General features: G+C 53.6%; 2 protein-coding genes across 10 annotated transcripts in view; one reads left to right on the forward strand and one right to left on the reverse strand.

Moving 5' to 3' along the window:
• Nucleotides 1–477: 477 nt before the first annotated feature.
• CDIP1 (cell death inducing p53 target 1) lies at nucleotides 478–26,895 on the reverse strand. Of its 9 annotated transcripts, none has more exons than XM_032397692.1 (7): nucleotides 26,455–26,740; nucleotides 4,617–4,705; nucleotides 4,105–4,206; nucleotides 3,808–3,963; nucleotides 2,744–3,017; nucleotides 2,486–2,622; nucleotides 478–1,535 (listed from the first exon to the last, which is right to left on the reverse strand). In XM_032397692.1, exons 3-6 carry the CDS (start codon nucleotides 4,187–4,189, stop codon nucleotides 2,511–2,513), a joined length of 627 nt encoding a protein of 208 aa, XP_032253583.1. In that variant the 5' UTR covers nucleotides 4,190–4,206; nucleotides 4,617–4,705; nucleotides 26,455–26,740; the 3' UTR covers nucleotides 478–1,535; nucleotides 2,486–2,510. The 9 variants fall into 9 exon arrangements, with proteins under 9 accessions (XP_032253583.1, XP_032253584.1, XP_032253585.1 ...); XM_032397690.1 differs by lacking the exon at nucleotides 26,455–26,740 and adding exons at nucleotides 23,708–23,802; nucleotides 26,783–26,894 and having other exon boundaries at nucleotides 575–2,622; XM_032397691.1 differs by adding an exon at nucleotides 23,708–23,802 and having other exon boundaries at nucleotides 575–2,622; nucleotides 26,455–26,738.
• The window catches only part of CUNH16orf96 (chromosome unknown C16orf96 homolog), a 53,373-nt gene continuing 52,655 nt past the window's right edge, over nucleotides 26,789–27,506 (forward strand). Inside the window, exon 1 of the mRNA XM_032397741.1 lies at nucleotides 26,789–26,867. The gene's annotated coding sequence lies outside the window, so the exon portion shown is untranslated. The remainder of the gene's footprint in view (nucleotides 26,868–27,506) is intronic.

Below are 27,506 nucleotides of genomic sequence, written 5' to 3' on the forward strand. Positions count from 1 at the left end.
CCCACCGTTCCTGCAGCCGTTAGGCCATGGTACTGGGAGCAGCCTGGGCCTCTGGAACCAACTCTGCTCCAGGGGCGTCCACACTGCTCACCCTGAGGCTCCTTCCCTTCATTCTTCCTTATGTTGGCATTTAGGTGGGTACCTTTCCCCTGATGGGAACAGAGCAGCCAGCAAGCCCACGCTGCTGTAGCTCTGTGGGAGGGAGGGGTGGCTTGCACCCTGCCTCAGAGGCCTGGGGAGCTCCGTCCTGAACAGCCAATCCTCACCCTCTCAAGCAGAAACTCCAGAAGAGGGGGGTCTGTTTAGCCGTGGCCTATCTCCTCCCTTGACCTGTGTAAATGCTACAGCACTCAATAAAGTGGACTCTGACAGCTGCCTCCCTCTTTCCTGGCACCAACATTATCCTTCTCAGCCACTCCTGCCCTTCCTGTGCTCCCAACACCCCTGGTCACCTCACAGCCCTCTGCCCAGAGCAAAGCCACCGTGTCTCACAATCTGGTCTTGTGAATTCTCTCTCACAAGTGCCTGGGAGGTGTCCTACTTTTTGAAATAATTTGTTTATAAATAAGGATAAAAAGTATATACTTGTATTATAACAATTCTTGTCTAAAATACAAATGTGAACTTAAATATTTTTATTGATAGGAATCAGTTTCTTGTTTTATATATTGAGGATCTGCAAAAGTTTTATTCAGGAAAGGGTTAAATGGCGAGGAAAATATTGTCTTCGACTACTGACCAAGCCTACTGACCAAGCCTACCCGTTTTTCACAGTTCAGATGAGGGCTAGTAGGGGTGGAGCTGGCTCAGAACCTGGGGGCTGACTAGCTGCCCCCATTAGCCTTCAGACCAGAAGCCTCAGCCCGTGACTCTGTCTTGCTTAAGGGAGCAAGGGTATTTGCCTGCAGGGTGGGACGACCCTGAGCTAAAGCCAGGGGGCTCCAGCCTGCAGACGGTGTGGACAGATGCCGTGGCATGGAATAGGTGAAACCCATGTCAGAGATAGGAAGGTGCCCTTTGAGCACAGTGAAGCCAACTCCTACCCCGACCCAGTCATGGCTAGAACCCCACGGCTTGTCCACACCGGGTTTGGGTGTGGTTTAATCAGATACTTAGTGTCATCCCTGGGCAGTCAGTGCAGCACAAGCACAAAGACCCCGAGGACTCAAGCCCCTGCCCTTAGACCACTTCTAGCCCCCACCCTCTTTCCCTCAAAGAAGGAAGCCAGGCAAGAGAGCAGAGGCCCAGGGCAGGGGAGTGAAAGGGCCAATTTAATGAGAAACTACAAACTGAGACCAGCCATGATTCACAGTGACAGGAGGCCATGCAGTGGCAGTGCGAGACCAGGAGAGGGGTGGCAGCAGGATACAGCGGTCCACGTGAGCAAGTTCACAGACAAACCATTCACGAAAAACAGTGTGGGCTCAGGCCCAGGGCAGGTGTCCACCAGGGCACTTCCGCCACTTGGGGCTGCTCCTTCCTTGTCCCCGGCCTGTCCCAGTCCAGTGCCACAGCTGCTCCTGCTGCAGTACCTGCTGTTGAAACAAGCACAGTGACAGCAAGTCAGCCAGGGCCCAGGGCCCAGCACTTACTGAGAAGAGGATCCATGGAGCGTGCATGACAAATCTGAGTGTGCTTGCAAGGAGGCCCCTTCTCTGTCATCTCCAGTCCTAGCTGGGACACACCAGCCACTGGGCAAAGGTCTTGCCGATACATAGCCATACATAGGACATGGTATGGACAGATGGGTTAGGCTCCTGGGCATTCCTTCTGGCTCTAGCAAAGACGGGGGGTTGTGGAAGGGTGGCCAGAAAGGGAGCTGGGTGGGGGCCAGAGGCAAGTCCCTTCTTAGCAAGCCGGGGCCTAAACTCATCCCACGACTTGCAGATGTGCTGACCTCTCTCCCTTACCCCAGGGGACTCCTGGGCACTTGGGACAGGGTGTTAAGAGTCTGAGAGTTCTAAGAGCCAGAGTCATCCTTCTAATCATCATGTCCACCTCTAGTACCCCAGGAACAAAGCCAGGCCTTAGGACTCTGTCCTGCTTGGGTCCACTCCCCAACTCTTGGCCCAGGAGATCAGAAATAACTGTGGCTATAGGTACAGCCCCACTGCAGGCCCCAGGTCTGCTCTGGCTGCTTGTGGTCCCAGGGAGAGTTAGGACCAAATCTATACTTTGTACAGAAATGGAGGAACGAGACCCCAGCAGGGAGACCGTGCAAGGAGACCCTTCACAGCTTCTCTTCCTGATCACAAACACCAACCAAACCAGCAACACACAGGCTCAGTGCTATCCCCCTGCCACTTGCTGACCCTTGGCCTTAAATCCAACAGAATTTTTGCCGCAAGAGTCAGATGCTCAGGGAAGGGCAAGCCAAAGAGGACGAGACTTGCAGGGGACTGGTGGAATGGCTTCCACCCCCAAGTGGGAGCAGGGAAGCGAGCCACTGAGCAAGGGGAGCAAAAGCACAGGGGGCCAGACTGACAGCAGGGAGTCCAGTCCCGGCTCCGTTAGCACAGGCGCTTGTACGTGTAGATGTAGGCTTTGCAGCTGGGGCATGTGTGCGTCACATCCTTGAAGTCGTTGATGAGGCAGGGGATCAAGCAGCAGCCCAGATCACACCTGAATCAGAGACCGGGAAGACGAGGAGGTCAGAAGAGAAGGCACGGAGGGCACGCAGGCCTACTCCAGCTTGGCGGCAGGTGGGCACAGCCCCCACCCCCCAAGCGCCCACATCACCTACCCCATGAAGCAGCAGAAGAAGCCCAGCACGAAGTTCATCAGGCCAATCTCATAGGAGATCTTGGTGGTGATGGCCTGCTGGCAGTGGGGACACACTGTCTGTACAGGGGCGCCCTCGAAGATCTCTCCCTGCAGTACTGTCACTGTGGTGGCAGCCCCTGAAGGAACTAGGACTGTGGCAGTGTGGCCCCCAGGGCCAGAATAGGGCCCTGGAGGGTAAGGCCCTGGTGGATAGTAGCCCATGGGTGGGTGGGGGCCTGGAGGAGGGTAGAAACCTGGAATGGCACAGAAGACAGAGTAAAGACAGGTTACTGGCTTGCCACCTGCCCCGTGTGGCCCCTAGGATACAAGGGGAGGCCTCCAGGACCCGGCCCTGGGCCAAGGCGACCATCTACATTATCCCAGCCCTGTGAGGCCAAGATACAGAAGCTACTTGGCCCAGCCAGACATGGCAGAGCCGGGAAGAAGGCCTAATCTCTCCTCAGTCTCAGCTTGATGTGTTTGCTCCTTGCCTCTGACACGCAGGGGACCTCAACCATAGGAGGGAGAGCCTTGCCACTCACCAGCCCAGCTCCTCTTGTGCACACAGGGCTCTCGGCCCCACCAGCGTCAGATCCTGCACTGAAATACCAGGGACTGGCCCACGTCACCTGGGGCCACCTGTGCAAGAGCCCTGAGCCTTTCTTTGGCCTGAGGAGTCCTCAAGAACTGCTGGCTGAGCAGGAGCCCAGGCCTCCCCCATGTATTCAGGACCCTGGCAGGGAGAGGCCCCCACAGCACCCACGAGTCAGCACCTGCCACTGTGCCTGAGGGGCCTTCCCAGGAGCTAGCCCTCCTCCCAGCAGGGCCCAGGGCTCATGTGGCTTGCCCACAGTACTTGCACAGCAGTGGTTTGCTTTAGGACACCTTCCCATGTCCTCCATCCACACCCACAATCAACGCCCCCAGCCCTGAGAAAACACTGGACAGGAAAACCACCTACCTGCAACAAAGGCTGGATGGCAGCCCAGATAACATGCTGAATGCTGGACCGGGCAGACCCCTGTGCTCCCCTTTCCTACTTACCTGGAGGCATGTAGGTGCCATCTGCATTCACATGCGGGGGGATGAAGCCAGGCTGAGGCATTGGGTGACCTGGTGGCTCATAGGGTGGGGGACCAATGTCTGCAGGGGGCATCGACATGCCCGGAGGGGGCTGCATCACAGCTGGGGAGGTACGGCCTGGACAGAGAAGGGCAGGGAAAGGGAGCTCAGAGGGCAGTGGCTGCGGAGTCACTGGGAGGGCTGCTCCAGGCACCAGCTCCTAGGAGCGGGGACGGGCAAGGCACGAGGGACAGGACCATCAGGAACACTGAACCCTACCTGGGGTAGGTGGGGCTCCACTCTTCTCCTCCAGAAGGGGGGCTGTGGGACCTCCAGGATAAGGAGGGGGTGGCTCGTTGGACATCTTTGCTGCTTCTGGACCTGGAAGGAAAGCCGCAACATGAACTAAGCTCCCAGCTCCTGCATGCTGGTCAGGCACAGGTCTGTGACAGTTCTCTGAGCCCCAGCAGCTCAGGTGGCCTTTTAGTCCTCGTCAATCTCTGCGCTCTGGGTGGGGGACAGGGCTTGTGGACTGGCTCGGATTCCTTCAGTAGAGCGGTTTAGAGTCACCGGGCTCCCTCTAGGCCTTGGAGATATCCCACCATCACCAAGGATAATCAGGCCCAGAGCCGCCACCATCCACCATCATCCCCACTTCCTGTGTCAAAGCCAGAAGGCAAGGGTGCCCTGTGAGTAAAGAAGCTGGTAAGGCGGACCCTCCCCCCAGGGCAGCAGGCTGCCTCGGTGCCAGAGCACTATGCTTGTGGGAGAGGATCTGGGAGACTTTTTACCTCAAATCCCAAGTACTCAGAAGGGGAAGGCAGGACAGGCTCCTTCCACTGGCGGCCTGAGCAGACACGCAGGGCTCTAGGGAGCTGTTCTGGGGGGAGAACAACAGGCAGAGCCTCAGCACTAGAGCAAGAGGCGCAGCCAACACAACCCACCCCATCTGGCTGGTTCCCGCCGGCACAGCAGCAAGCCGGCCTGCCCATCGACTCCTCAGCTCCGCTTCCCCTCTCATGGCTGCAGGTCCTGTGCGCTCCAGGCTCACACCAGCCCCCACAGACCCGCACCCACTGCAGGAAGAAAGGAGAACAGGCTTCTCCCCACCCCAGCAGCTCTTAGAGCCAGCTGTGCACGCAGGACCCCTGCCCCGTTTTTGTGGAGGACAGGGTGGGAAGGAAGATGCGGAATGAAACACTTCCCTCATCTCTTTCCCTCCCAAGGCTTACTGAGCACCTGCTGCTGGGCCCTGGGGGAGAAGCAGGAAACCAGGGGCCTTCCTGCCTTGGGTCAGCATCCTGTCTTTAGCAAGGCACTTCCTTTCACTCTATGCAGCATAGAAGGTTTGAAATTAGCATTTTGAAGTGAAGCTCAGTTAATTTTTTTAACTGAAAATAATATGAATCAGAAAAAATTCTCAACAGTACAGAGACACCCAGTGACAGCAGCTCTCCTAGGGCAGCTCCATCCGAGAGCCCCGCTAGAGGGAAGTTCAGAACCCCACCGGAGGAGAAGGAGCCTGGAGTCAGTATGTTTATTAAACGTCACAGATCAGTGGCAGGGCCCAAGAGATCAAGTCCAGGCAACTAAAGAAAAAAACCGGATGTCAGTAAAATTAAAAACTTGGGCTTCGGGGCGCCTGGGTGGCGCAGTTGTTTAAGCAGCTGCCTTCAGCTCAGGTTGTGATCCCAGGATCCTGGAATCGAGGCCCACATCGGGCTCTGTGCTCAGAGGGGAGTCTGCTTCCTCTCCCTCTGCCCCTGCTCTGCTCTTGCTCACTCACACTCAAATAAATAAAATCTTTAAAACAAACAACAACAACAAAAACTTGGGCTTCAACAGGCACCATCAAGAAAGTGGAGACAGTTCCCAGAACGGCAGAAAAGTTTTACAGATCTATCTGCTAAAAGACTTGTATTTAAAATACATGAAGAGGGGCGCCTGGGTGGCTCAGTCATTAAGCGTCTGCCTTCAGCTCAGGTCATGATCCCAAGGTCCTGGGATCGAGCCCCACATCGGGCTCCATGCTCCGCAGGAAGCCTGCTTCTCCCTCTCTCACTCCCACTGCTTGTGTTCCCTCTCTCAACTGTGTGTCTCTGTCAAATAATAAATAAAATCTTTTAAAAAAATAAATAAAAAATAAAATACATGAAGAACTCTAACTCATTAACAAAGACAACCCAATTAAAAAATGGCAAAAGATCTGAATACACCTTTCTCCAAAGATTAAAAAAAAAAAAAGCCCAATAAGCACCTGAAAAGAAGCTGAACACTTAGCCTAAAGGAAATGCAAATCAAAACTACAATGAGGTACCATTTCATATCCATGAGAATGGCTACAGTGAGAAAGTAACAAGTATTATGCGGAGACACGGGGAGTCCTCCCACTGCTGGGGGCGGGCGGGGGTGTGTGAAATGGCTGGCAGCTGTCCCCGTGCTAACACACAGTTACCACATGACGCAGTTCCGCTGCTAGGTGCGCACCCAAGAGAACTGAAAACCACACAAGAATTTGTACATGAATGTTCACAGCATCATTATTCATAGTAGCCAAAAAGTGTAAACAACTGAGGTGTCCAACCACTGGCAAATGGATAAACAAACTATAGCTGTACGCCTCCAGTGGAAACGTACCAGCCATGACAAGGAATGAGCCTGCTACAGCCTGGACGAACCTGGAAAACGGGCCGCTCAGAGAGACCAGACACGAAAGCTCACATGTGGTGTGCTCCTTACGTGAGGCGCCCAGAACAGACGAATCGAGACAGAAAGCATACTCGTGGTTGTCATGGGCTTGGGGGGTGGGGGCAGACAGAGAATGATGAATACGGGGTTTCCTTTGGGGGTGATGAAAATGTGCCAAAACTGGCTGTAATGATGGTTGCACAATTCCGTGACTATATTAAAAACCAGTGACTTGCACACTTTAAATGGGGAAATCATATGGTAGGTGGATTATTATATGTCAATAAAACTTATTAAAAAACAAAATAAAATTGCTCAATCTCACCACCTTAATGCAGCTAGTTTCCCTGCATGTCCTTGCCCGTCTGTATGCAGTCACGTATATTTTTATATACTTGCTGTTGTGACAGTTTTAACATCGTGTCCTATATATTTTGTCCATCTTGCAAGACCCCATGACCATCAATTTTAATATTCCCTAAAATGGGCTCATCACTGTTTACGTGACCAACCCTTATTAAGGCATTTAGAATGCTTGTTACTTTCAAAAAAAAAAAACACCACCACCACCAACAGGGAAAACCTCTGGCTAATGCTCTTTCCCTTTCTTGGATCATTTTCTTTGGTTAAACTTGCCAGAAATGAAATTATTAGGTCAAAGGGTATGGCCACTTTGTGCCTTTGGGAAGGATGATGGCAATTTATAGTAGACACTTTGGATACTACTCTTATCACTAATTTGTAACATTAAAATGACAGTCGGTACTTCTTTGACCACCATGAAGCAGAACATGTCACAAGTGCTTGTATATATTATGACCTTCTCTTCTGAGTTGCTACTTATAATAATCCTTCAAAGGCATGAAAGCCAAGAAAAAACGGGACTTACCCAGGTCACGTGGCGTGTAAGAGAAAGAGGCAGAGCTGAGTGTAGGACTCTGCATGACTCTCCCACCCACCCCTGCCTGCAGGTGAATTTCAATAGCCCATGATGAAGGGAAGCTACAGAGCCTCTCAAGGACATCACACAAAGTCCCCTTCCAGGCAGGACTGGCTGTGTGTGCTGGGCCTGGAGATCCTTGGCAGCCCACCAGGCACCCTCCTGATGGCAGAAAAAGAGGCTTGTCGTGCCTCCGCAGAAAACTTTGTATCCTGCCGAGTGTCTTAGAATATGGGCCAGCAGCTGTCACGAACTCCTACCCTACCCGCACGTGGGACGCCACAGGTGGTACCACTGTCTGTCTGAGCCCCGGCTCACCAGGAATCCCGCCAGGAAGAAAAGGTGCACTGTGCTTGGTGAGTCACTGGAGCACTTTCCGGTGCTAGTAGAGAGGAACTAGCCTGGATCCTCCCGGCCCCTCCGTGTCCAGAGGGCACATACCACTTGCACCACCCTCTGAGGATGCAAGCATGGCCTGCCTTTTCATCAACATCACATCTAGTTCCAGTTTCCTAGAGCACAAGATTCTACTTCTGGAATTCTGCCATCATAATGATGTTACAAGCCTGGCACACAGGGCAAAGCCCTCCGTGGTATCCACCCAGCTGAGCCATCCTCTGTACCTAGAGCAGGCACTGATGTGTGCCACATGGACGCCAGCCACTGACTGGGCCACCACCTGCTTCCACAGCTTCCCTCGGCCAGCACACCTGTTGCTCCTCTGTCTCCCCTCCCCTCCACACCCATCCTCCAGCTGCCTTCTGGAGCTGTCAACTGTGGCAGAGACGGGGGGCAGGACACTTCAGTATGAAGGGGAGAGGTTGGGGCGCCTGGGTGGCTCAGTCAGTTGGGCGTCTGCCTTCAGCTCAGGTCATGATCCCAGGATCCTGGGATCAAGCTCCATGTCGGGCTTCCTGCTCAGCCGGGGTGTCTGCTTCTCCCTCTGCCTCTCCCCCTCCCCCTAGCTTATGCTCGCTCGCTCTCAAATAAATAAAATCTTAGGGAAAAAAATGAAGGAGAGAGGTTTCTGAAGAATGAATCATGAACTTTTCTGGAATTCAACCCCTAGTTCCCCAAGTGCCTCCCAATACAAAACCATGGGGCATGCCACAAAACTATGTTGTCTAAGGTGCAATAAAAACTGTAAGAATGCTATGATCTTTAAAAAGAAAAATCAGGGCGCCTGGGTGTCTCAGTTGGTTACAAGTTGGCCCTTCTGCTCAGGGTCATGATCCCAGGGTCCTGGGATTGAGCCCCACGTGGGGCTCCCTGCTCAGCGGGGAGGTTGCTTCCCCCGCTCCCTCTGCCTGCCGCTCCCCCTGCTTGTGCGCTCTGTCTAAATAAAATCTTTATTTTTTTTTTTTTTTAAGATTTTATTTATTTATTTGACAGAGAGACACAGCGAGAGAGGGAACACAAGCAGGGGGAGTGGGAGAGGGAGAAGCAGGCTCCCCACGGAGCAGGGAGCCCAATGTGGGGCTCGATCCCAGGACCCTGGGATCATGACCTGAGCTGAAGGCAGACGCTTAACGACTGAGCCACCCAGGCGCCCCTAAATAAAATCTTTAAAAAAAAAAACAAACACATGTCAGGGTGCCTGGGTGGCTCAGTCAGTTAAGCATCTGCCTTCGGCTTAGGTCATGATCGCAGGGTCCTGATCAAGTCCCACACTGGGCTCCATGCTCAGCGGGGAGCCTGCTTCTCCCTCTCCCCCTGCTGTGTTCTCTCTCTCTCAAATAAACAAACAAAATCTTAAAAATAAAAAAATCACTCATCTAAAAGCAAAAGTTTTCCAATAAAAATGCACACTGCTCAAATGACGCTACAAATGCAAATGTGGAAGCTGAGACCGCACCCGGGCAGCTTTGCTGTTGTGCAGGCGCTGCCGCTCTGGTAACTAGAGGCTACGGAACGGGCTGCAAGACCCAAGTCCCCGCGGTTCGCAGTTCCCCACAGAGGAGAGGGAGGCCTGCAGTCCTGGGAGCTCAGTGAAGTCAGCGTGCAGCCCCGGAAAGCCAAAACAGGCCTCTCAGCCTCCTGTTCCCATCTCTTGGACGTGAAGTGGGACGAAACAGAATCACCTGAAAACCCTCCCAGGTCTATCGCACTGAACAGGGCTGCCCTGGGGCCCAGAAGATTTTATGGATGAAAAGGTGAGCCACTTCTGGTTCTCAGAACTGGAGATCCAGCTGACCGCTCAGCAGCTGGCCAGCCAATGAGGTGCTGACCCCAGCAGCACATAGGTGTGAGGGTACAGAGGGGGGTACCCAGAACACCAGGGCGTGGGCTGCACTCCACACGGGAGCAGAGGTGCTCTCAGTGAGCCAGAGCACATTACACAAGAAGGAAAAGTGTTTTGTATTTTTTTTTTCTTTAAAGATTTTATTTGAAAGAGAGGGAGGGAGAGCACAGAGGGAGAAGCAGACTCCCCGCTGAGCAGGGAGCCCCACTCAGGGCTCGATCCCAGGACCCTGAGATCATGACCCGAGCCAAAGACAGATGCCCAACCGACAGCCACCCAGGCGCCCCAAGAAGGAAGATTCTTACATGAAGTTTTCCTGTCACAGTGGAACAGTGCAGGCACGTGGGTCAGCCGCTCATCCCACGCAGGCTGCAAGGGCTGTGTATTCCGGGGACACGGATCTTCCACGCCTCTCAGGACTGCAGAAGTCCAAGAGATGGTACTGAGTATGCACCTAGAGAAGCAATAATCCTGACACCCCTGGGGTGCTTGCTACGGGTGTTCAACTGTCCTCCTCAGCCCTACAGGGCAGCCCTACTAACATCTTCACTTTAGAGAAGGTAACACAGCTCATGTCACACCCAGGGTCACACGGCCTCACAATCAGCGTTTTAGGTGTTTTCAATGATTTCTCTTTGAGCTTTAAATTCCTGTTTACCAGTTTTTCAGCACAGTTTTGGGGATGCTGAGGAATTTCCCACTTAGTCCTGGATAAAAGTGATATGCCACTGCCCCAGTCCCAATGGCTCCTACTTTAGAAGCCACTGGCCCTTGGGAGACAGCTGCTTTCCAGAGGCTGGAAGTCTATTTGAAACTAATCAGTATCTGGAAATGTGTGAAGAGTGGAGGTTACTAGATGGCACCCGGGCACAGGAGCCTCAGGGGTCAAATTGACAGAGGAGATCAATGTCCCTTGGACTGCATTTTCAGGATGAGGCGAGCCTGCCAGTAATGGTCCTGACCCTTGCTAGGGCAGGGAGGCAGCATGGGCCAGGTGGCTGATGAGTTAGAAGGCTCAAGACACTTGAGAAGGTGCTGTGGCCTCCAACAGATACCCTGTGCCTGCAGCCTCTCCATGCTATTACCACAGGCCTGTGTCCAGATTAGCAAGAAAACCCTTAGAATGGAAAGGGCCATAGCCTGCCATGGGGAACAGTAAGGTCCTGGAGATCTGGGGGCAGACTTAGGGGAGCCCCAAGGGACAGGGGGTGGTATGCCCAGGAGAGAGGGTCCTGAGTGGTCTCTGGCAAAAGAGAGGCAAGGGCAGGCCTGCACATGCTCCTTAGCCTTCTGGGAGACAGAATGGGGCCACTTAAGGCCCAAACCGGCCCCTTATGCCCACAACCAACACAGCCTAGCACCCACTGTGGTCTTTCTTAGAATTATTCAAGTCACCCTAAAACAAGATGAAGCCTGTCTTCACATCTGTCTGCAGACCCACTGCCTGCGACCTCATCTCACTTTCCCAAGGACAGCAGATGCTGGGGCCTCTGGGGGGAGCACACAGGCGTGCCAGACATAGAGCCAGGCCCTTTTCCGCAAAGCTGCCCACAGCTCCCCTCCTTAGTCTAGCAGAATTCTTTTTAAATACTTTTTTTTTTTAAGATACTATTTATTTACCAGAGAGAGAGAGACAGAGGCAGGCAGAGGGAGAAGCAGGCACCTTGCTGAGCAAGGAGCCCAATGTGGGACTCGATCCCAGGACCCTGGGATCATTACCTGAGCCAAAGGCAGACGCTTAACCGACTGAGCCCCCCGGCATCCCAGTCCAGCAGAATTCTGAGTGCCACCTGCTGGACCAGCAGCCCCTAGAGCCGGGCCCTGCTCGGCACTCAGCGCAGGCCCACTGCAGAATGTAAACTTCTGCTCCACATCCCAATGTTGGAAGCCCCGTTCCACCCTCAGCCGTGTCACAGAGCAGCCCTTCTCCTCGGATGAGCTGGTGGGACCAGGAGAGAGTTTCCTCAGGTGTGAGGAAGGAAATGACATCCTGAGGTGCCTACTATGGGTTTTAGGGTGCGGGGCCGTGAAACAAGTGAAACTGCCTTATTGCACCCCGCCCCATCCCAGGCCCCATCTGCATCCAACACAATACTCTAAGCAGCTACTGACGACGACAGCTCCGAGGACAGGAAGGCAAGAACCCACCCACTTCTCCCATTCACAGAGGGGCAAGTATTTGCCCCATGTCAGTCGTCAGTTAATGGGAAAACGGCACACGTGGAGAGTGTGGCGCTCTGGAGTCAGACAGCCCTGGGCTTGAAGCTGGTGGCCTTGGGTGAGTCACGGACCCTCCCTGAGCCTCAGTCTTCCTGGGACCTGGGACTAGAACCCCTGCCTCCTGGCCAGGCTGCATGCAGAGCAGTGACAACAGCAGGTGCCCAGTACCTGGCAGGGGAGCAGAGCACTTTCGGGTCCAAACACAGGTCTACTGGGGGGATGACAAGGCTCTGGAATTAGTGGTGATGCCGGCACAGCTCTTCCAACATACTAAAGCCACTGAACTATGCACTTTGAAAGGGTGGATTGTATGGCACGTGAATTATAATTACATCCCCCCAAGAGCAAAACCCACCCAGGTGTGGATAGTTCTGTGTGCACGGTTATAAAAGAGAGATGGGGAAGAAACACCCCAGACAAGGATCATCTCTGGGGTTGAAGTTTGGCAGCCAACGGTCAAGAGAGGTGAGGATTTCTGTCATTACAGACTTACACACGCATATTTTAAACAAAAAGGTATCTGTGTATTTGCAGAACTAAAATTTTTGAAAAGAATACAATTTTAGGACAGAGCTGAGATGGGCAGCTTCGATCCCTGGTGACAGGAGGCAGGGGGTCTCCACCTCCTGGTGCACCAAGTTCAGCGGCTCTCCTCTGCCCCCCCTCCCCTTCCCCACATCCCAGAGAGGACTTAAAAGCAAAGACTTCAGGGCCCTGGGAAAGGCCTCTGGCGTTCTGCTCGGCTCCCAACTATTCATCATTCATTGCAGAGAGCTGCTGTTGATCCAAAGCTGGGCCAACTGGCAGCAGCCTACAGCAGCCCAGGCGGACTGCCCATGGGAGTTGGGAAGGCCTGGGCCCAGGCCAGCAGGAGACACTCCTCCCCCGCTGCAGCCACAGCTGCAAACCCAATTCTGCAATCCGAACGGTCCCGCACACGGCCAAGGGATACCCACCCTGCCCCCACGGTCTCTGCCGCACCACACATGACCTGCCAGGGACACACACCGACACTCCCTTCTGGAGGAAGGCGAGACCGAGAGGGCAGGGAGGGACAGTCCGATGCTAAGCTCCATCTGTGCATGAGTGAGCACTCCTGGAGGGCCGAGGTGGGGTGCGGGGGGATGAGGCAGAGGTGAAGGCAGAAGGCAGTGAGGGCAGTGCCTGGAAGGAGGACTTTCTGACACCAGTCTCCCCCAGGATCTGCTAGAGCAGCAGGTGCCCAATGTTTTGGGTCTTAGGACTCCTTTACAAACTCGATTATTGAGGACTCTAAAAAGGTTTTGTTTTTGTGGGTTATCAATACCTACCATATTAGAAATAAAAAATGAGGGCTTTTAAAAAGTATTAATTCATTAAAAACATCAATAAACTCATTACATGTCAGCATAAATAGTTAAAATAACTACCTTCCAAAACAACTGTAATAATGAGATAGCTGGCATTGTTTTTCATTTCTGCAACCCTTTTTCATTTCACTTCCCTTACGGGAACTCTGCTGGATTCTCCTATTTGCTCCTCCAACCAGTCTGTCGTGCTACGGTGTTTGGGTTGAAGTACATGAAGAAAACCCAGCTTCCCAAAGAAAGCAGCTGGAAATGGGAGGGGCGTTTGAAGAGTCTCTTCAGGTACCTTAACTGTGGACATTCTTCCATACCACACCCAAACCCGACCGGGGTAGTGTCTCAAAGGTTAGCTGCAATATGGAATCTGAATGCTTAATGAATTCTTCCTCCTGTTATGTTATAGTTCATCAGTCTGCCTTGCATTTGGAATGGCTTTTACCCATGCATGGTTTCTAACAGCACGCATGGGTCATCTGGAAAACATCAGTTCACAATATGAGCCCCGATTATGAAGACAGAACAGCGCTGATGTGTCTTATATAATATTCCCCCCACTCAAATCACATGGCTAGCATCACCACCAATCTCGTCGGAAAAGTCTTTAACTACTGGGAAGCTGTCAAGCTTGCAGTGGCAGATACAAGTTTCCCAAAATTCTAACTAACTTTCCCTTGAAAGTTCCCAATTTCATCACTGGCCACAAGTAGATTAACAAATTTATCATTGGTGACATTTACAAAAACAAAGGTCAGCGGTTTCCCCTTAAGTAGTGGGCTCACTGTTCATTTTCAAGAGAATGTCCACTAAGTCCCCAAGTGTGAATAACCACAGTTTGTGTGTCAGTTGTTCAAGTAAATCTGGAGCTTCACAAGAAAGCTAGTTCAGCTCACAATTCAAACAACTGTGCATGTGCTTTCCCTGAGGCATTTGTCATACTCCACAGGTGTGTGATGTAGGTCTCATGTTTCATCACACAGAATAGCAGAGATGTGCACTTGAGGGTCAAGATGATTTAACACAGTAAATCATTTTTACTGCTTTTTCTTAAATGAGACCTGTGAGTGTGATGAGCATCATCACAAAGATGACGAGCCCAGGTTGGTGCCTCTGCCTTAAGTCAGACGGCAGTTCGGTCCTCGCTGCTTCTGCACCACAGGTGTGGCGGCCAACACGGTGAGAAGGGCACTGCCATAAAGAGTCCTGACCTTCAGCCCCGGCAGCCCCCAGGACACGGCCCCTGCTGTGCCAGAGGCAGCCCCACAGACCACGAGGGGCTCCGCCGCCGCAGAGACCCAGAGCGGCCCGTGCCGGTGAGCCTCCGAGCTTGCTGGTGCTGCGCCCCGGCCCCGGCCCCGGCTGCGGTGTGCCCGGCCTGACAGGAAGCATCGGACCAGCTCGGACCCAGCTCACCACTTTGTAGCTGCGTGACCTCACTGAGCCTCAGACTCCCTCATCTGGAAGCAGAGGTAATCAGGCCTACCTCCAGGGGTGGGAGCAAGGTTTAAAATAACTAGTGTGTGCGAAATACCCAGCACATGAGAACACGGGACAAACGGCACCTGCTGACAGCACCATTTATTGTGACCAACTTCCAACAGGAAGGAAAACAAAACAGGCACCAAGGCCTCTGCCACAGCAGCTTCTGCCCCCCCCCCAGCTGTGGGGGTCCTGGTGTGTGCTCCTCACAGGATGCGGGGGGACTTGGAATCAAACCCCACCTGAGCAGCCCACCCAGCAGAGTTCATCCATGACACAGCCAAGTGGAGGCCACCTGCTCTGCGCGACTCCTGCAGAGATACCAGCAATCCTCCTCAGGGCCGACTCTCCTTTCGGGCAACTTCACGGTCAGTAATGGCCCTGGCAAGGGCGCTCCGCCCCGAGACTCTGGGTGTCTACCTGAGACCGTGGTGGCAGGTCAGTGGCCAGGCAACAGCAACTGCAGGACCACCTTTCCCAGGGGCCTCTCTCCAGAGGAACTCCTTCCCAGCAGCCACAGCGCTAGGATGTCAGCAGGCCTCAGGGGGCTCCTCAGTCCCCAGGACACAGGTTCCAGGCGTCTGGCCAGAGGCAGGACTTGTTGGGGAAACTGAAAAACAGTTTTCTACACTGCCAACAGCCTCCCACTGCTCAGGAAGGGTTGGAGGCCCAGAGTAAAAGCCAAAAACCTTCTTGGGTCCTCTTGGCCACCCAGAGGAGGGGGGAAGCAGAACCCACCTGGCCCCTGCTGAGTCCCTTCACAGGAAGCCTGGCCCACAGGTGACTGCATCATCCATATCCCGCCCGCCCACCCCTGGGGCCCGTGTGAGAACAGAGACACGGATGTGCAGAAGCCATGCAAGGACCAGGCAATATGAGGTGTCGCTGACTGGGGGACTCGGTTGCCAGAGGTGGGCACTGACACCCTGGGCAACACCACGTACTGTCCTGTTCTCCAACTTCCCAGGGGCGGATTTAAGACCAGTCTGTGTGGTGGCCACTTCACAGAGGCCCTTGGAGGGAGGACGGCGCTGCTTCTGGGAATAACCACCTGTCCCTTCACGATGGTAGTTGTACAGCGTGGCAGGAAGTGAGAGCACGGTCCCTGCCTTCCAGATGCTTAAAATCGAGTAGGGGGAGACAGGCATTAAATCATCACACCAGAAACGCCAAACATAATGAAAAGTGTGACCAGTGGCGTGCAAAAGTGGGGGAGACTTTGAAAGCACAGGAAAATTGGACCTGGTCTGGGGATCAGGGAACGTCTCTCCAAGCAAGCCAGGAGGCAGGATTAATGAGACCAGCAGGCAAAGGAGGGGATGTGAAGAGCGGCTGGATGGTGAGTCACAGACTGAAGGGAGGAGGCTGCACCCGCGGTGGGGGAGGGGGGGCGCGGTCACAAGCCTGGAGCCCACGCTCAAGCTGCCCCACTGCTTCAGAGGCACCTGGCCACAGGGGCTGCTCCGCCAGAGCACACAGACCATGGACCCCCATGGGGGACCTAAGCCAAGAAGCAGGATGAGAATCACGGGCCAGGAAGCCCACAGTACCCCACAGCAGCACCCCAGCCCTCCTCTTTCCCAGCCCACTCTCCTGAGTGGTGCCCCCATCCCCAACCACTCAGTCTTCAGGAACAAAGCCGTCAACTTCCTTACTTGACCAGCAATAAAGTTTGAGAGCACAGGGTTCAACGGGCATCCTGCCCACCATGATAGACTGTATGACCCTGGACGAGTTACTGAATTCCTCTGAACCTCAGTTTCCCTACCTAGAGCACCACACTCCGTTTTTATTCAGGGCAACAGGGTCTTGACTAAGACACTCCCAGCCCTTCCTGCAGTCACCTGTGACCACGTGACTAAGCTCCGGCCAATGAGTCACAAGCAGAGTGCTGTAAGGACTGATAGGAAGGTGCCACCCTGGCCAGGCGGACCCTCCGTCCTCCTGCCCTCCTGTCTGCTGCCTGGAATACGTCTGTGACAGCGCCTGCAACCATGCTTGACCATGAGGTGACCTTGGGCATGGAAGCCATACTAAGGACAGCAGAAGGTGCCCAGGCCCCGGAAGACCATAAAGATACCATGCCAGCACTGAAGTGACCACTTCTCATATCTTCTATGTGAGAAAGAAACAAACTTGTTTTAGTTGGTAACTTCGGGTTTCCTACTAAATACAGCCAGACCTAATTCCAGCAATCAAAGGGGAAACGGAAATGCTAGTTTTCCAGCAATTCTCAAACACACTATAGCCAGAAATTACTTGTGATTGGTAAATTTCCAGATTATTAACAAAGAAGGAAGCAGGCATCATTAGAAACAGTGCTAGTCAGGCTGAAGGTATGTCAACAAGTGGTCCATAACTGAAAACCTCCCATTATGGACTTCCCACTGACTTGGCTTTCTTGAGCCGACACTGCGGCCTCCACACGGGTGGCCTCCACACGGGTTCGCTGAGCAGGCCCTCGGGCTGCCAAGTTCTAGCCCTGGAGGGCCTGGGAAATCCTGCCTGCGGCCCATTTTCCATTGTTCTTACTGATGGAGGCAGGACGGGAGAGGTAATCCCTCCCTCAGACAGCATCACCGGGGGCTATGAACCGTTTGTTTTTACACATGAACACGGGCTTATCTGATGCTGTGGGAATTCTAAATACTTCAAAACAAGCTAAAGTTAAGACACGGAAAGGACCAGAAAGCAGATCTGGTTTTCCCATCTGCCTCTCATCCCACCCGGCCCAAACGCACCCCCTGATCAGTATCACGGCTCCAAGAAGCTACTACACCAGCCCAAGCCCATGGCCCCAAGAGGAGGCTTGAGCCCTGGTCACGGCGTCAGCTGACAGGACAGAATCCTCACCTGCGGGTGCCCAGGCGCTCGGTCCCACGCTAGCCATCTGGCTCCCCAGCTTTCCAGAGCCATAATGAGGCCTGAGTGGGGTTGTGTGTGAAGAGCACACAGCGCAGAGCCGGCCACACAGTGTTCAATAAACAAATTCTTGCTTGTATTACTGGTATTTAGGAGTCGCAAGCGGAGCATGAGAAAGAAGTACACAATTTAAAAAGAGAAAAAATACACTGGTTGCTCTTAGAAGCAAAATCAAAAGGCAGACAGGACTCAAGGAATGGTTCTAAACTAAAAAGCAGTAAGATTTCTAGGAACTGTGATGATGACAACAATCATAACAATTTACGTCATGCTGAATTCTTGTCAAAGTGCTGGCCAACCACTCTGACTCCCCGAGTGTCAAGAGCAACGGACCACAGTGGAGTGGGTTAGCGTGGCCACTCTGGAGGACAATTCTGCTATCTGTACATTCTATTTGGCTCATTAATTCCATTTCAAGACATCTGTCCTAGAGCTAAGTGAGCATGTGAGCAAAGATTTACAGGCAAATGTCTGTATGTACCAATGTCTTCTGTTCCACCAAAGGGACTGGTTACCCCCCTGGTTACCTACATAATGTAATTGTATTCACCCCCAAAACGATATAGACCCCTTTTTGTAGGCAGAACGATGGTCTTGATATTGCACTGTAAAACCAGTATGTGTAGGGATTCTACTTTAAAAGTACATATTTACATATGTATTACACACCAAATGTTAATTGTTTTCTCTGGGTGTTAAGATTTTGGATCATTTGTTTATATACAAATACATATACAGAAACTGTTACGTGTAGTTTCTAGTTTTTCTAGGATGGGCAGCTCCTTTGACTGGTTCTTTCCCAAAAAAGGCTCATTGTAATTGTGTTAAATTTATGTGTATTCCTCCTCAGTCCAGAAAGGTGCCTCTGACTATACCCTCCGGGAAAAGCAATAGTCCAAGAAGCAAATGCGGGGACTGTCTATTTACCAGTTTTCTCTCCTAAAGTGGTGTTACGGTCTTTATATTGGTTTCATGTGAGTCTGGTAGCATGCGTCCGTTCTCTATCCCAGGTCACCTCACCGTACTCCGGTAAAATTGAAGATCTAGATCTGTAAAGCTGGAACATAAAGACCACCCAAGGTAGTTCTGGCCTCGGAGACCCTGTGTGGACAGCCGGCACGAGGTCACTTGGCAGAGGAGGGCAGGTAAGAAAAGCCCAGCAGACACACATGAAGCAGAGACAGACTGGGCGACAGAGCTGCACTTGGGGGGGGGCCGCCAGCCGCGGCAGCTGCTGGGAGTTCGGCCCAGGCCTCCAAGCTGTGGTCCAGCACCTCTTCCGCCTTCAGAGGTGCCTCCCAGGCAGGAGGGCCTCCGGAGCTGGACACAGGAGGAGGAAGTAGTACAGACAGGAGGAGCAGCAGCAGCAAAGGGAAGAAAACAGCTACAGCTGCAGCCACTGGTGAAGAAACAAGTCATCTGCACCTGTCAGGCGGGCAGGACTTGGGAACTAAAAGGCCAACTAATTTTAGAAGCAGGATGAGTCTCAAAAACCATCACTTAGGCAATCAAAATGAAGCCCTGAAAAGAAAAAATCCTAACCTCTGCCTCCACTAAGCTGACAAAGCAGTCTTTGGCTTGACTCCATTTTAATCAGTTATCTGAGATCAAGACATACCATTCTGACCCAGCTAAAAGCACGAGGCCCTACGTGCAACCAAGCCACTTGGCCACTATGGTCATGGCCACCCAGCTGGAAGAATCTTACTTCAGACACAAACCCTGTAGCATCGTTGCTGGCCCCGGAGGGGAGCTTAGCCGGCAGCCGGGCCTGGCCCAGGTCTCCCCGCCCGACAGTGAGGACATTTCTGTACATCGTTTACATCCTTCATGCTACAGAGCATTCTCTCAGTTAAACTGAGAACAGCTGGATGGAGAACAGGAGCTGCAGCAACCTCACCAGTACCAGTGTGACAGGCTTCCAGAGGTCACCCGGATGGCATCAGTCAAAAGAAAAAAGCCAAAAACCAGCAGACATGTCGCAGATTAGTCCACTGTTCCTGGAGCCCACTGCAGTGGTTGGATGTCGCCGTAGACAACACGGTAAGAAGCTGTGTTGCAGGACCAGTGGAATAAAACCTGAGACGAGGACATTCCGGGGCTACGCTCTCCAGTGCAAGTGTCCCGGGGGCCGGGGGCACTTCGACAAGCTGTTGCTGCTGAGCACGTGGGGCCGGCATCCATGACCACAACATGATGTCCACAGTGGAGAAAGGGAAGAGTGCAAACAAAGTGCTCTGGGACGTGTGAGTGAGGAACAAATCAGGTCAGTGGTTCACATTACATGACCCAGAAGAGTATATGGAAGTTCAAATTCCTATCACTCTAACGCACATCTGACCCAGAGAGCTTACTCATGCCAGTTGGGACAGAAGAACTATTTTGGATCTTCTCCTTGGGAAAACGAGAGCTCATGGAATATCTGGGGTTGCCTTATTTATGGTCACGTGCGATTTCTCTATGATTCAAACACCTAGAGACCACCTTCCAGGCAGAAATGTCATTAGAGATCACGAAGTCCAAAGTCTCAGCTGACATTCATGACTCTTCAGACATTTCCTGAACCCCCCCAGAGGCAGGGTGCTGTGCCAGAGACGGCAGTGGGCAAGACAAGCAGCGCCCACCCCCGGCTGCTCTCTTACAGGATCCGGGCGCAGCAGCTCGGAGAGGAGCCCTGATTCATGCCCCACACGCATTAGATGCACTGGTCTCAGCCCTGTCTCTTTCCTCACACGTTCTCCAAACTATCCTCAAGCAGGATCTCACACTCCCAACAAAGGGCTTTTGCACACTGGAATTCCACCAAGGGAGTTTGCATGGATTTCACTGTGGCCAGAACAAAAGAGAGAAACAACTGAAGTGAGCCCGACCAGGCCCCCTGCTTTTCCCTTGGGGACGGCAGGGCTTGGGAGGGGACTGGAACTCGGGGCACGCACGCCATCTGCACAAGGGCCCAGCTCCTGCACACCTCTGAGCTCACAGGCAACTCAAGGACTCTACAGGGCAGCTGGACCATGAGGTGTCTGCTCTACCAGCTGACTTTAGACCCTAGCCACTGAATGTTCACTTGGCAATTCACCTCTATTCACCTGTGCTGCAGGGAGCTCCGGAGCACATGTATACTCCGCTCCCCACCCCTCAGGGCTTCACCAGCCCTTCCAAAGCCACGACAGCTGAAATGCAGGCATGGGACGCAATTTCACTCAACACATAAATAACCGGCACACGCTCTGAATCAGCCCAGGCCCTGAAGGTGGGGAAAAACCTGTCTTCATGGAGCTTACATTTGCAGGGAGCTGGGGGTTATAACACAGAAACAGGTCAAGTATACAGTCTGTCAGACAGTGACGCATGCCATAGAGGAATGATGAGCAGGGAAGGGAGTGAGCACTGCACGGATGCAATTTTCAACAGGGTGGGCTTCTCAGAGTGGGGAGCATTCGGGCCAAGATGGGACAGGTCACGTGCACAGCTGTGGAAAGAAGGTCCAGGCAGAAAGAGTTAAGTGCAGAGGCCTGGAACATGCCTGCACAACCCTGGGGGCTGGAGGCTGGGTGGCATGGGTGCCAGGAGAGTGGGAGGAGCTGAGGGAAGAGGGGCTGGCCCTTGAGGGAAGGCAGGCCAGATCCTCAAGCCGCTAAAGGACGTCCACTTTACTCCCCTAGTGAGAGGGAGGGCTCAGGAAATCAGGCTGTCCAGTTGTCCCTCGGCTCTCCACTTCCTGCCCTATGCCTGGTGTACTAATGTGGGCCCCCAAAGTCCTGATATCAAGAGGTGGCTGCTAGAGGTGGGGGACCGTCAGTTCTCAGCCCCCACCTCCAGCAGGCATGGTTTCTTCGTGGCCAGTTGGACTGGAGCCACAGAGAACTGGGTCATGGCGTGGACCATACGCTCTCCAGATAAAGCAGGTAAATGCACACAGAAATGCATGTAACCTGAGCCTGACTACACAGGGACAGAGATGAGGCCTGAATGAACCTCAGGCAGTACAGAATGGCCCAGAGTCCAAGAGCTGACAAGGGGTCACGGGGGGCCTTCTCGCCTGGAGCAGGACAGAATTCTTCCAGGCCTAGGAAAAGCCAGTTTTATTCAGCAGAGCCATCACTATCCAAGTTTATTTTTTCTTTCTTTCAAGTAACTACCTGCTTAACAAGGCTTCAGGTTCTTGGGGCGCCTGGGTGGCTCAGTCGTTGAGCGTCTGCCTTCGGCTCAGGTCATGATCTCAGGGTCCTGGGATCAAGCCCCGCATCGGGCTCCCTGCTCGGCGGGAGGCCTGCTTCTCCCTCTCCCACTCCCCCTGCTTGTGCTCCCTCTCTCACTGTGTCTCTCTCTGTCAAATAAATAAAATATTTTAAAAAATAAAAATAAAAATAAAAAGCCTTCAGGTTCTTGACTCCTTAATTCAGCCAACATTTCATGGGCCCCTCTATGGAGGTCACTCATTTTGTGGCCCCGGCCCTCAGGGAGCTGCAGATCCACCTAGGAAGCCAGCTCACACCTAAGAAGAATTTACAAAAGATACTCAGCAAAACCCAAACGAGAACTCATGACAGCAGATGCTCCCGGTGAGAGAAGGTGTGTCTGTGAGCCCCGGCACTGGGGAGGCTTCAGGCACCGGGTGGGCTCTGCAGGAAGGAGGGCAGGGATTCCTGGTCTGGGACAAAGGAGTCACTGTGAGCAGAGGGGAAACAGAACACTGTGGTCAAGGGCCCAGCCTCCCCAGGCCAGAGTGGTCACTCCCAGAGGGCAGGGATGGGGTTTGGGGCCAGTGTCTCCACAACCCCAAGCAGCACATCAAACCTTGGCTGTCACTGGGTGGATAAGTAATGCAGCCTGGCTGGTACTCTGGGGAGGGGCTCTTCCCTGTCCCATAGGCCCTGTGCTGTTAACAGTACCCCAGCCACGAAGATGGATGTTCCAGACTTTTCTCTGGCCCTTAAACCTTGACCTGTCAGCAAGTCCTGCCAATGCCATGGTTCAAAAAGGTCTCAGATCCACTCTCTCATCTATTGCTCAAGGTTTAAAGGCTAAAGTCTAGCCTTGGCCCCACGTTCGTATCTCTCTACTACAACCTACTGCAGCCACCCAGACTGTAATCCGCTCTTCTCCAAAGAAACCAAACCTCACCCCTACCAAAGGACCTTCCACAGACCCCTCCTCAACCTCCACACACCTTCCCCCTGCCCTCCAACCCCTGCCTTTCCAGCAAACCCGAGCCTTCCCCATGACTCCCTCTACACTTCACTCACCTCCCACCCAGAGAATGCTGGGGGGGTGGGGGGGCTCTCCCACTCGTGGCCCTGCAGGCCCTACTCAGCCCCTGGCATAGGTGCGTTGAATAAGCAAGTCCGTGAGGGTTGGGGTTAGCCTAACTAGGCTTCCCATGCTGTTTCCTGCCCAAATGCCCACCACCCATAGCCACTGGGGCAGAACACAGCCTTAGCAGAGATGGAGTCCCTGGCTTCCGGGGATGAAAGTGCCTGGTTTATGGCCAAAAATCCAGATAGAAGACCCCCTTTTAGAGTCACAGTCAACTTCATGGAGCAATTTCCACGATGGGGCGGGGACAGCCCACATTCCCCTCAGCCTCACTCCCTTCAGCCCTGCTGGGCCCGTATCTGGCAATCTTCGGTAAACCACTCACTAACTGTTTCCTCAGCCGCGAGACCAATGCCAGTGCGGCCCCCCCGCTGCTGCAAGGACCCTCGCGGACCGAGCACAGATGCGGGCGCTGCCAGGTGGGCCTGGAGCACTTCCGAAGAGCAGTCCCTGCAAACACAACCGCCTTCCTGCTGCTTCCCCAGCTTGTAAGACTGTTGCTCTTAAAGCTGCTTAGAACCGCGACACGTTTCACTTCCTCCCATAGTAATAAGGCTTAGAATTCTCAAACCCCAACCCAGGACACCCCTCCAGCCTTCTCTACCTACTTCTGCCTTCCTCTGTTTCTCCTTCAGGGGAAAACACAAACACTGGAATAGATCTGGATTCAGACTGAATCAACACGTAGGGAACACATTACGTTTCCAGCACATCCAATTTTTACTGGACCTTCATGACAACTCCTTGTGGTTAGAACCGATGGTGCAGGGTCACCCAGGGGCCAGATCACAAAGGAGCTCACAGCACCCACAGACCAGGAGCACCTAAAAGATGATGAGAAACGTTTTCTGGAAAACTGATCCGACATTACCAAACACATCACAACCGCTTTTATAGAAACACTCAGAATGGCACTGGACTTCCTTACCCTGCATTGCGTGGTTTTGTGCTCGTTTTACTTCGTCTAACATTAGGGGACCCTAATCTTTCCGCACAAGCGGATACAGGTCTTCATCTCACCTGGGTGTTGCTTTTCACCTATCATAGATGTAGCAAGTGAGGTTCTGGGAGGGCTAACGCCTTGTCACACAGGTTGGAAGTGACAGAAGTGCCTCCAACATGGTCTGCCGAGTCTAGACAGTACTGGTCCCAGGACCTCACCTTTATTACCAGAACCTGATAACTCACAGAGCAGGAGAGGGGCTTGGTCTGCAGGCTCAACGGTGACCAGACCTGCATCTCCCTGGGTGGGCTGCCCTCTCTGGGGGGAGAGGCTTTGCCACAGGCCCAGATCAAGGGCCCCCTCTCCTCTGCAGCACTAAATTGCAATGCAGCCTCTACCACCTCCTGGGGAGACATGCCTGGGAGAGTCCTGACTGCAGAGATGAGGAGCCGGAAGCCCTCTGTGGGGTTCTAGAAACTGGCACATTCCCATTCTGCACACTCCATTTCCAAGTCCCTTTGTGAAGGCCTAATAACCCTCGTGCCAGCCCTGCAAGCCTGGGTCTCCTCCGCACTAAGGGCCTACATTATCTGCAGAGCTCCCCCTGCATGCTGCCTTCTCACCAGCATGATGGCTTTCCTTCACATAAGGACAGAGACATCAGTATAAGGTGCCATGGCTCTACCACATTTCCCTGTGTCCTCCATTAATAAACAGATGTGCATGCCCCTTGAAGAGTGTTGCTGAAGCTGGAGATCAATTTCTACAGACCTGTCTCCTCTCCCTCTCAGACAACTGAACAGGATTAAGGGTTGGTGTTCGTGCCTACAGACCACAGTACCTCACTCAGCCCAAGGGACTCAAAGCTTGTCAACGGGGCTATGCAGCCCTGCTCCCCTGGAGCCTGAGAAAACACACGGAACTAGCAGGTTCAAACCAGGCAAACTTAAACTGTAAAGAGTAGCAACAGAGTCCGCAGGCTGACAACTTATATTATTGAATGTCACCGAGACCTGCTGGGGCTGACTATTGGGATACATTTCATTAGCACTCCCTCAAAACGTTTTTGTTCCCTGAAGTATTATTGCACATCACACATTCCATGTTTCTGCACTTTGTGACTTCAGAGCCATGGCCTACTGTTTTCAAATCTCTGTAAGAACACATGTAAAGTTCCTTCCTGATTCTAGAGGCCCATCCTATGGAAAAACCTTCAAACTCCTCCAGCTCCTCAGGGGTGGGAGACAGAGATAACCCTTCAATACCCAGGGCTTCTACTGGTTAAAAAACAATAAGCAAAAATTCTAAGAGTCTACTTAATTATATGCACGTTTAATTATTTGGGAGGGAAACAGACTGATGTCTACAGTTACTCTGACATACCTAAACAAACAAGAGTTAGATTTGAGACAAAATACGACAAGATGTTGTGCGTTCTAGGTGGTGGTCTATTGGCATTCAGTGTAAAGTTTCTTCAACTTTTATGTATGTTTAAAATTCTCCATTAATTAAATGTGGGGCTGCAGACAAGGCAGAGCTGGCACGCCTCTCCCCACCCAACTCTTAAGTCAGCCCCGAGGTAAGAAAGTGCCAAGGAGAGAGGTCACACTTGCCTAGGCACTGCCTGCCCAGCAGCAGGTCCCACTCTACATACAAAACTGGTATAAGTGCTATGCTCCAGGACCTCCAACCTCTTCACTTTAGGATAAAGGCTCTCAACCCCAAATGTGACTGAGAATTATCTGGGGAGCTTATTAAAGTCCTGGCCACATCCCATAACTGCTGAATCAGAACCTGCGGGGGCGGGAGGGGGGGGAGCAGCTGCCCAGGAATCAGCCCTTTTGACAAAGGCCTTGGTGATTCTGAGGCAGAGGATCTGAGACCCACATTGGAGACACTCCGAGCCGCTAGCTCCTTACCTGACACCTGTTGAGAAGCCTCCTGGGAACATTTAGAGAAAAACAGAAACGCACACACCTACGAAAAGGTGCCCAAAGCTGGGCTCGAAGACGCAGTGGGTTCAACTACACCAAGGTCCTCGACCTCACGAAGCTGGGCCCGAAGCCAGGCCTGGTCACTGCCTCCCCGTCAGCCCCGCCGCGTGCGGGCCGAGTGCGGGCGCAGAGATTTACAGACGTCGCCGAGCGGGGACGGGCGGGGAGGGAGAGGCGCGCGGGCCCCTCGGGCCTGCCAAGGTCACCGAGCTCAGCAGGGGCTCCTCTGTCCCCAGGACCCTCCTCCCGACCCTCTTTCCTCGAGGAAACAGCCGCCGCGGAAAGCGGGAGATGTTATTTCCCCACCCTTCCTTACAGGAGATGCGGGAGGGGTGATAAGCGGGACCCCGAGGAGCGGGCCGGCAGCCCCCAAGGCACCGACCCCGGCGCCCCGCCCGGGCCTGGCCAAACTGTAACCGCAGCCCCGCGGGTGACCGGCCAACCCAGCGACGGTGCGACGTCAAAACCCCGCTCTGGATCGCATCAGTGCCCGGGGAGGAGGCGACGGGCTCGCTGCGCCGCCCCCGGCGACCCTTTACCTCGGGAGGCCCGGCGCCGGAGGCCGAACCAACGCCGAGACAGGCCGGGGTCCAGGCGCTGGGAGGACGAGACCCTCGGCCCCGCGGGGCTTTGCGCGCAGGCCGCCCCCCGCCCGCTCAAAGGCCTCTGGGAGATGTAGTCCGTCCGTGCGCCTCAGGCGCGCTCCGCGGGTCGGGGAGACCACAGTGCCCGACATGCACCGCGCAGGCGGGGGCTGGGGGCTCAGCGGTCCGAGGTCACCCTCCTCCCCACCGAGCGCCGCGAGCGCCAAGCCCTGCTCCCGGGGGGCTCCGCCGGAAACTGTCTCCAGCGGCCCAGGCGACTCACCGTCCCCGCGGCACCCGCGGCGGCCGCAGCTGCAGGAACGCACACCTCCGCAGCTCGCGGTCGCGCGTCTGTCAGAAGGAGGCGGGTAGGCTTTGGAGCAGGGCGTCAGGGCGAGGGGCGGAGTCATGAGGTCAGCGCCGGGGCGGAGCTTCTGGCGACACGCGACGGTCCCTGGTGACGTCACGGGGAGCGGAGGCGCTTCGGCGATGGCAGGGCACGTGGGAGGGCCCGGGAGGGTTTTGTCCTGCGAAAGAGTGGCATGAGGTTAGGGGAAAGACCCAGTTAGCGCTCCCTCCCGCCCTCGCAGCACCAGGGCATCCGTCCGAGCAAGGCGCATCTTCCTTCCTTCATTTATTCAACCAATGCTCACTGACGTTAGGTGCTGTGCGTTCTGTGGACGTGCACAGAATGGGAAAGGCTTTAGTTTTGCTAGGTATGGAGGGTCCAAGCTGAGGTCAAATAAGACAACTTTGTGCCTTCTTATTTTAGCTCTCGTACCGTAAACAAGTGTCTCATATATGTTTAGTGCCACGTTTTTTGCATTTTTGTGGGTTTTGTTGGTGGTTTTGCTGTTTAAAATAGTCTGCAAGTGTAGCCCCAAGCTGCAGAGTATCCTGTGTAGTAGAGGTCACGCAGGAAGAGGACAGGCCAGCCTTACTATGCTAGAGGCTCGGGGGAGATTCGCTGACCCTCCAGAGTCCACCGAATAGCAGAGGGCTTAAGA

The sequence above is a fragment of the Phoca vitulina genome, unplaced genomic scaffold (genome assembly GCF_004348235.1).
Source record: "Phoca vitulina isolate PV1807 unplaced genomic scaffold, GSC_HSeal_1.0 scaffold102, whole genome shotgun sequence".
Lineage (NCBI taxonomy): Eukaryota > Metazoa > Chordata > Mammalia > Carnivora > Phocidae > Phoca > Phoca vitulina.

Excerpts from the sequence above, each read along its gene's own strand:
- CDIP1 (XM_032397693.1), bottom strand. The coding sequence starts at position 4,189 with ATGTCCAACGAGCCACCCCCTCCTTATCCTGGAGGTCCCACAGCCCCC. Across the intron at positions 3,018-3,807 it reads TGGCACCTACATGCCTCCAG|GTTTCTACCCTCCTCCAGGC; the intron begins GTAAGTAGGAAA and ends GTGCCATTCCAG. Across the intron at positions 2,623-2,743 it reads TTCTTCTGCTGCTTCATGGG|GTGTGATCTGGGCTGCTGCT; the intron begins GTAGGTGATGTG and ends TCTCTGATTCAG.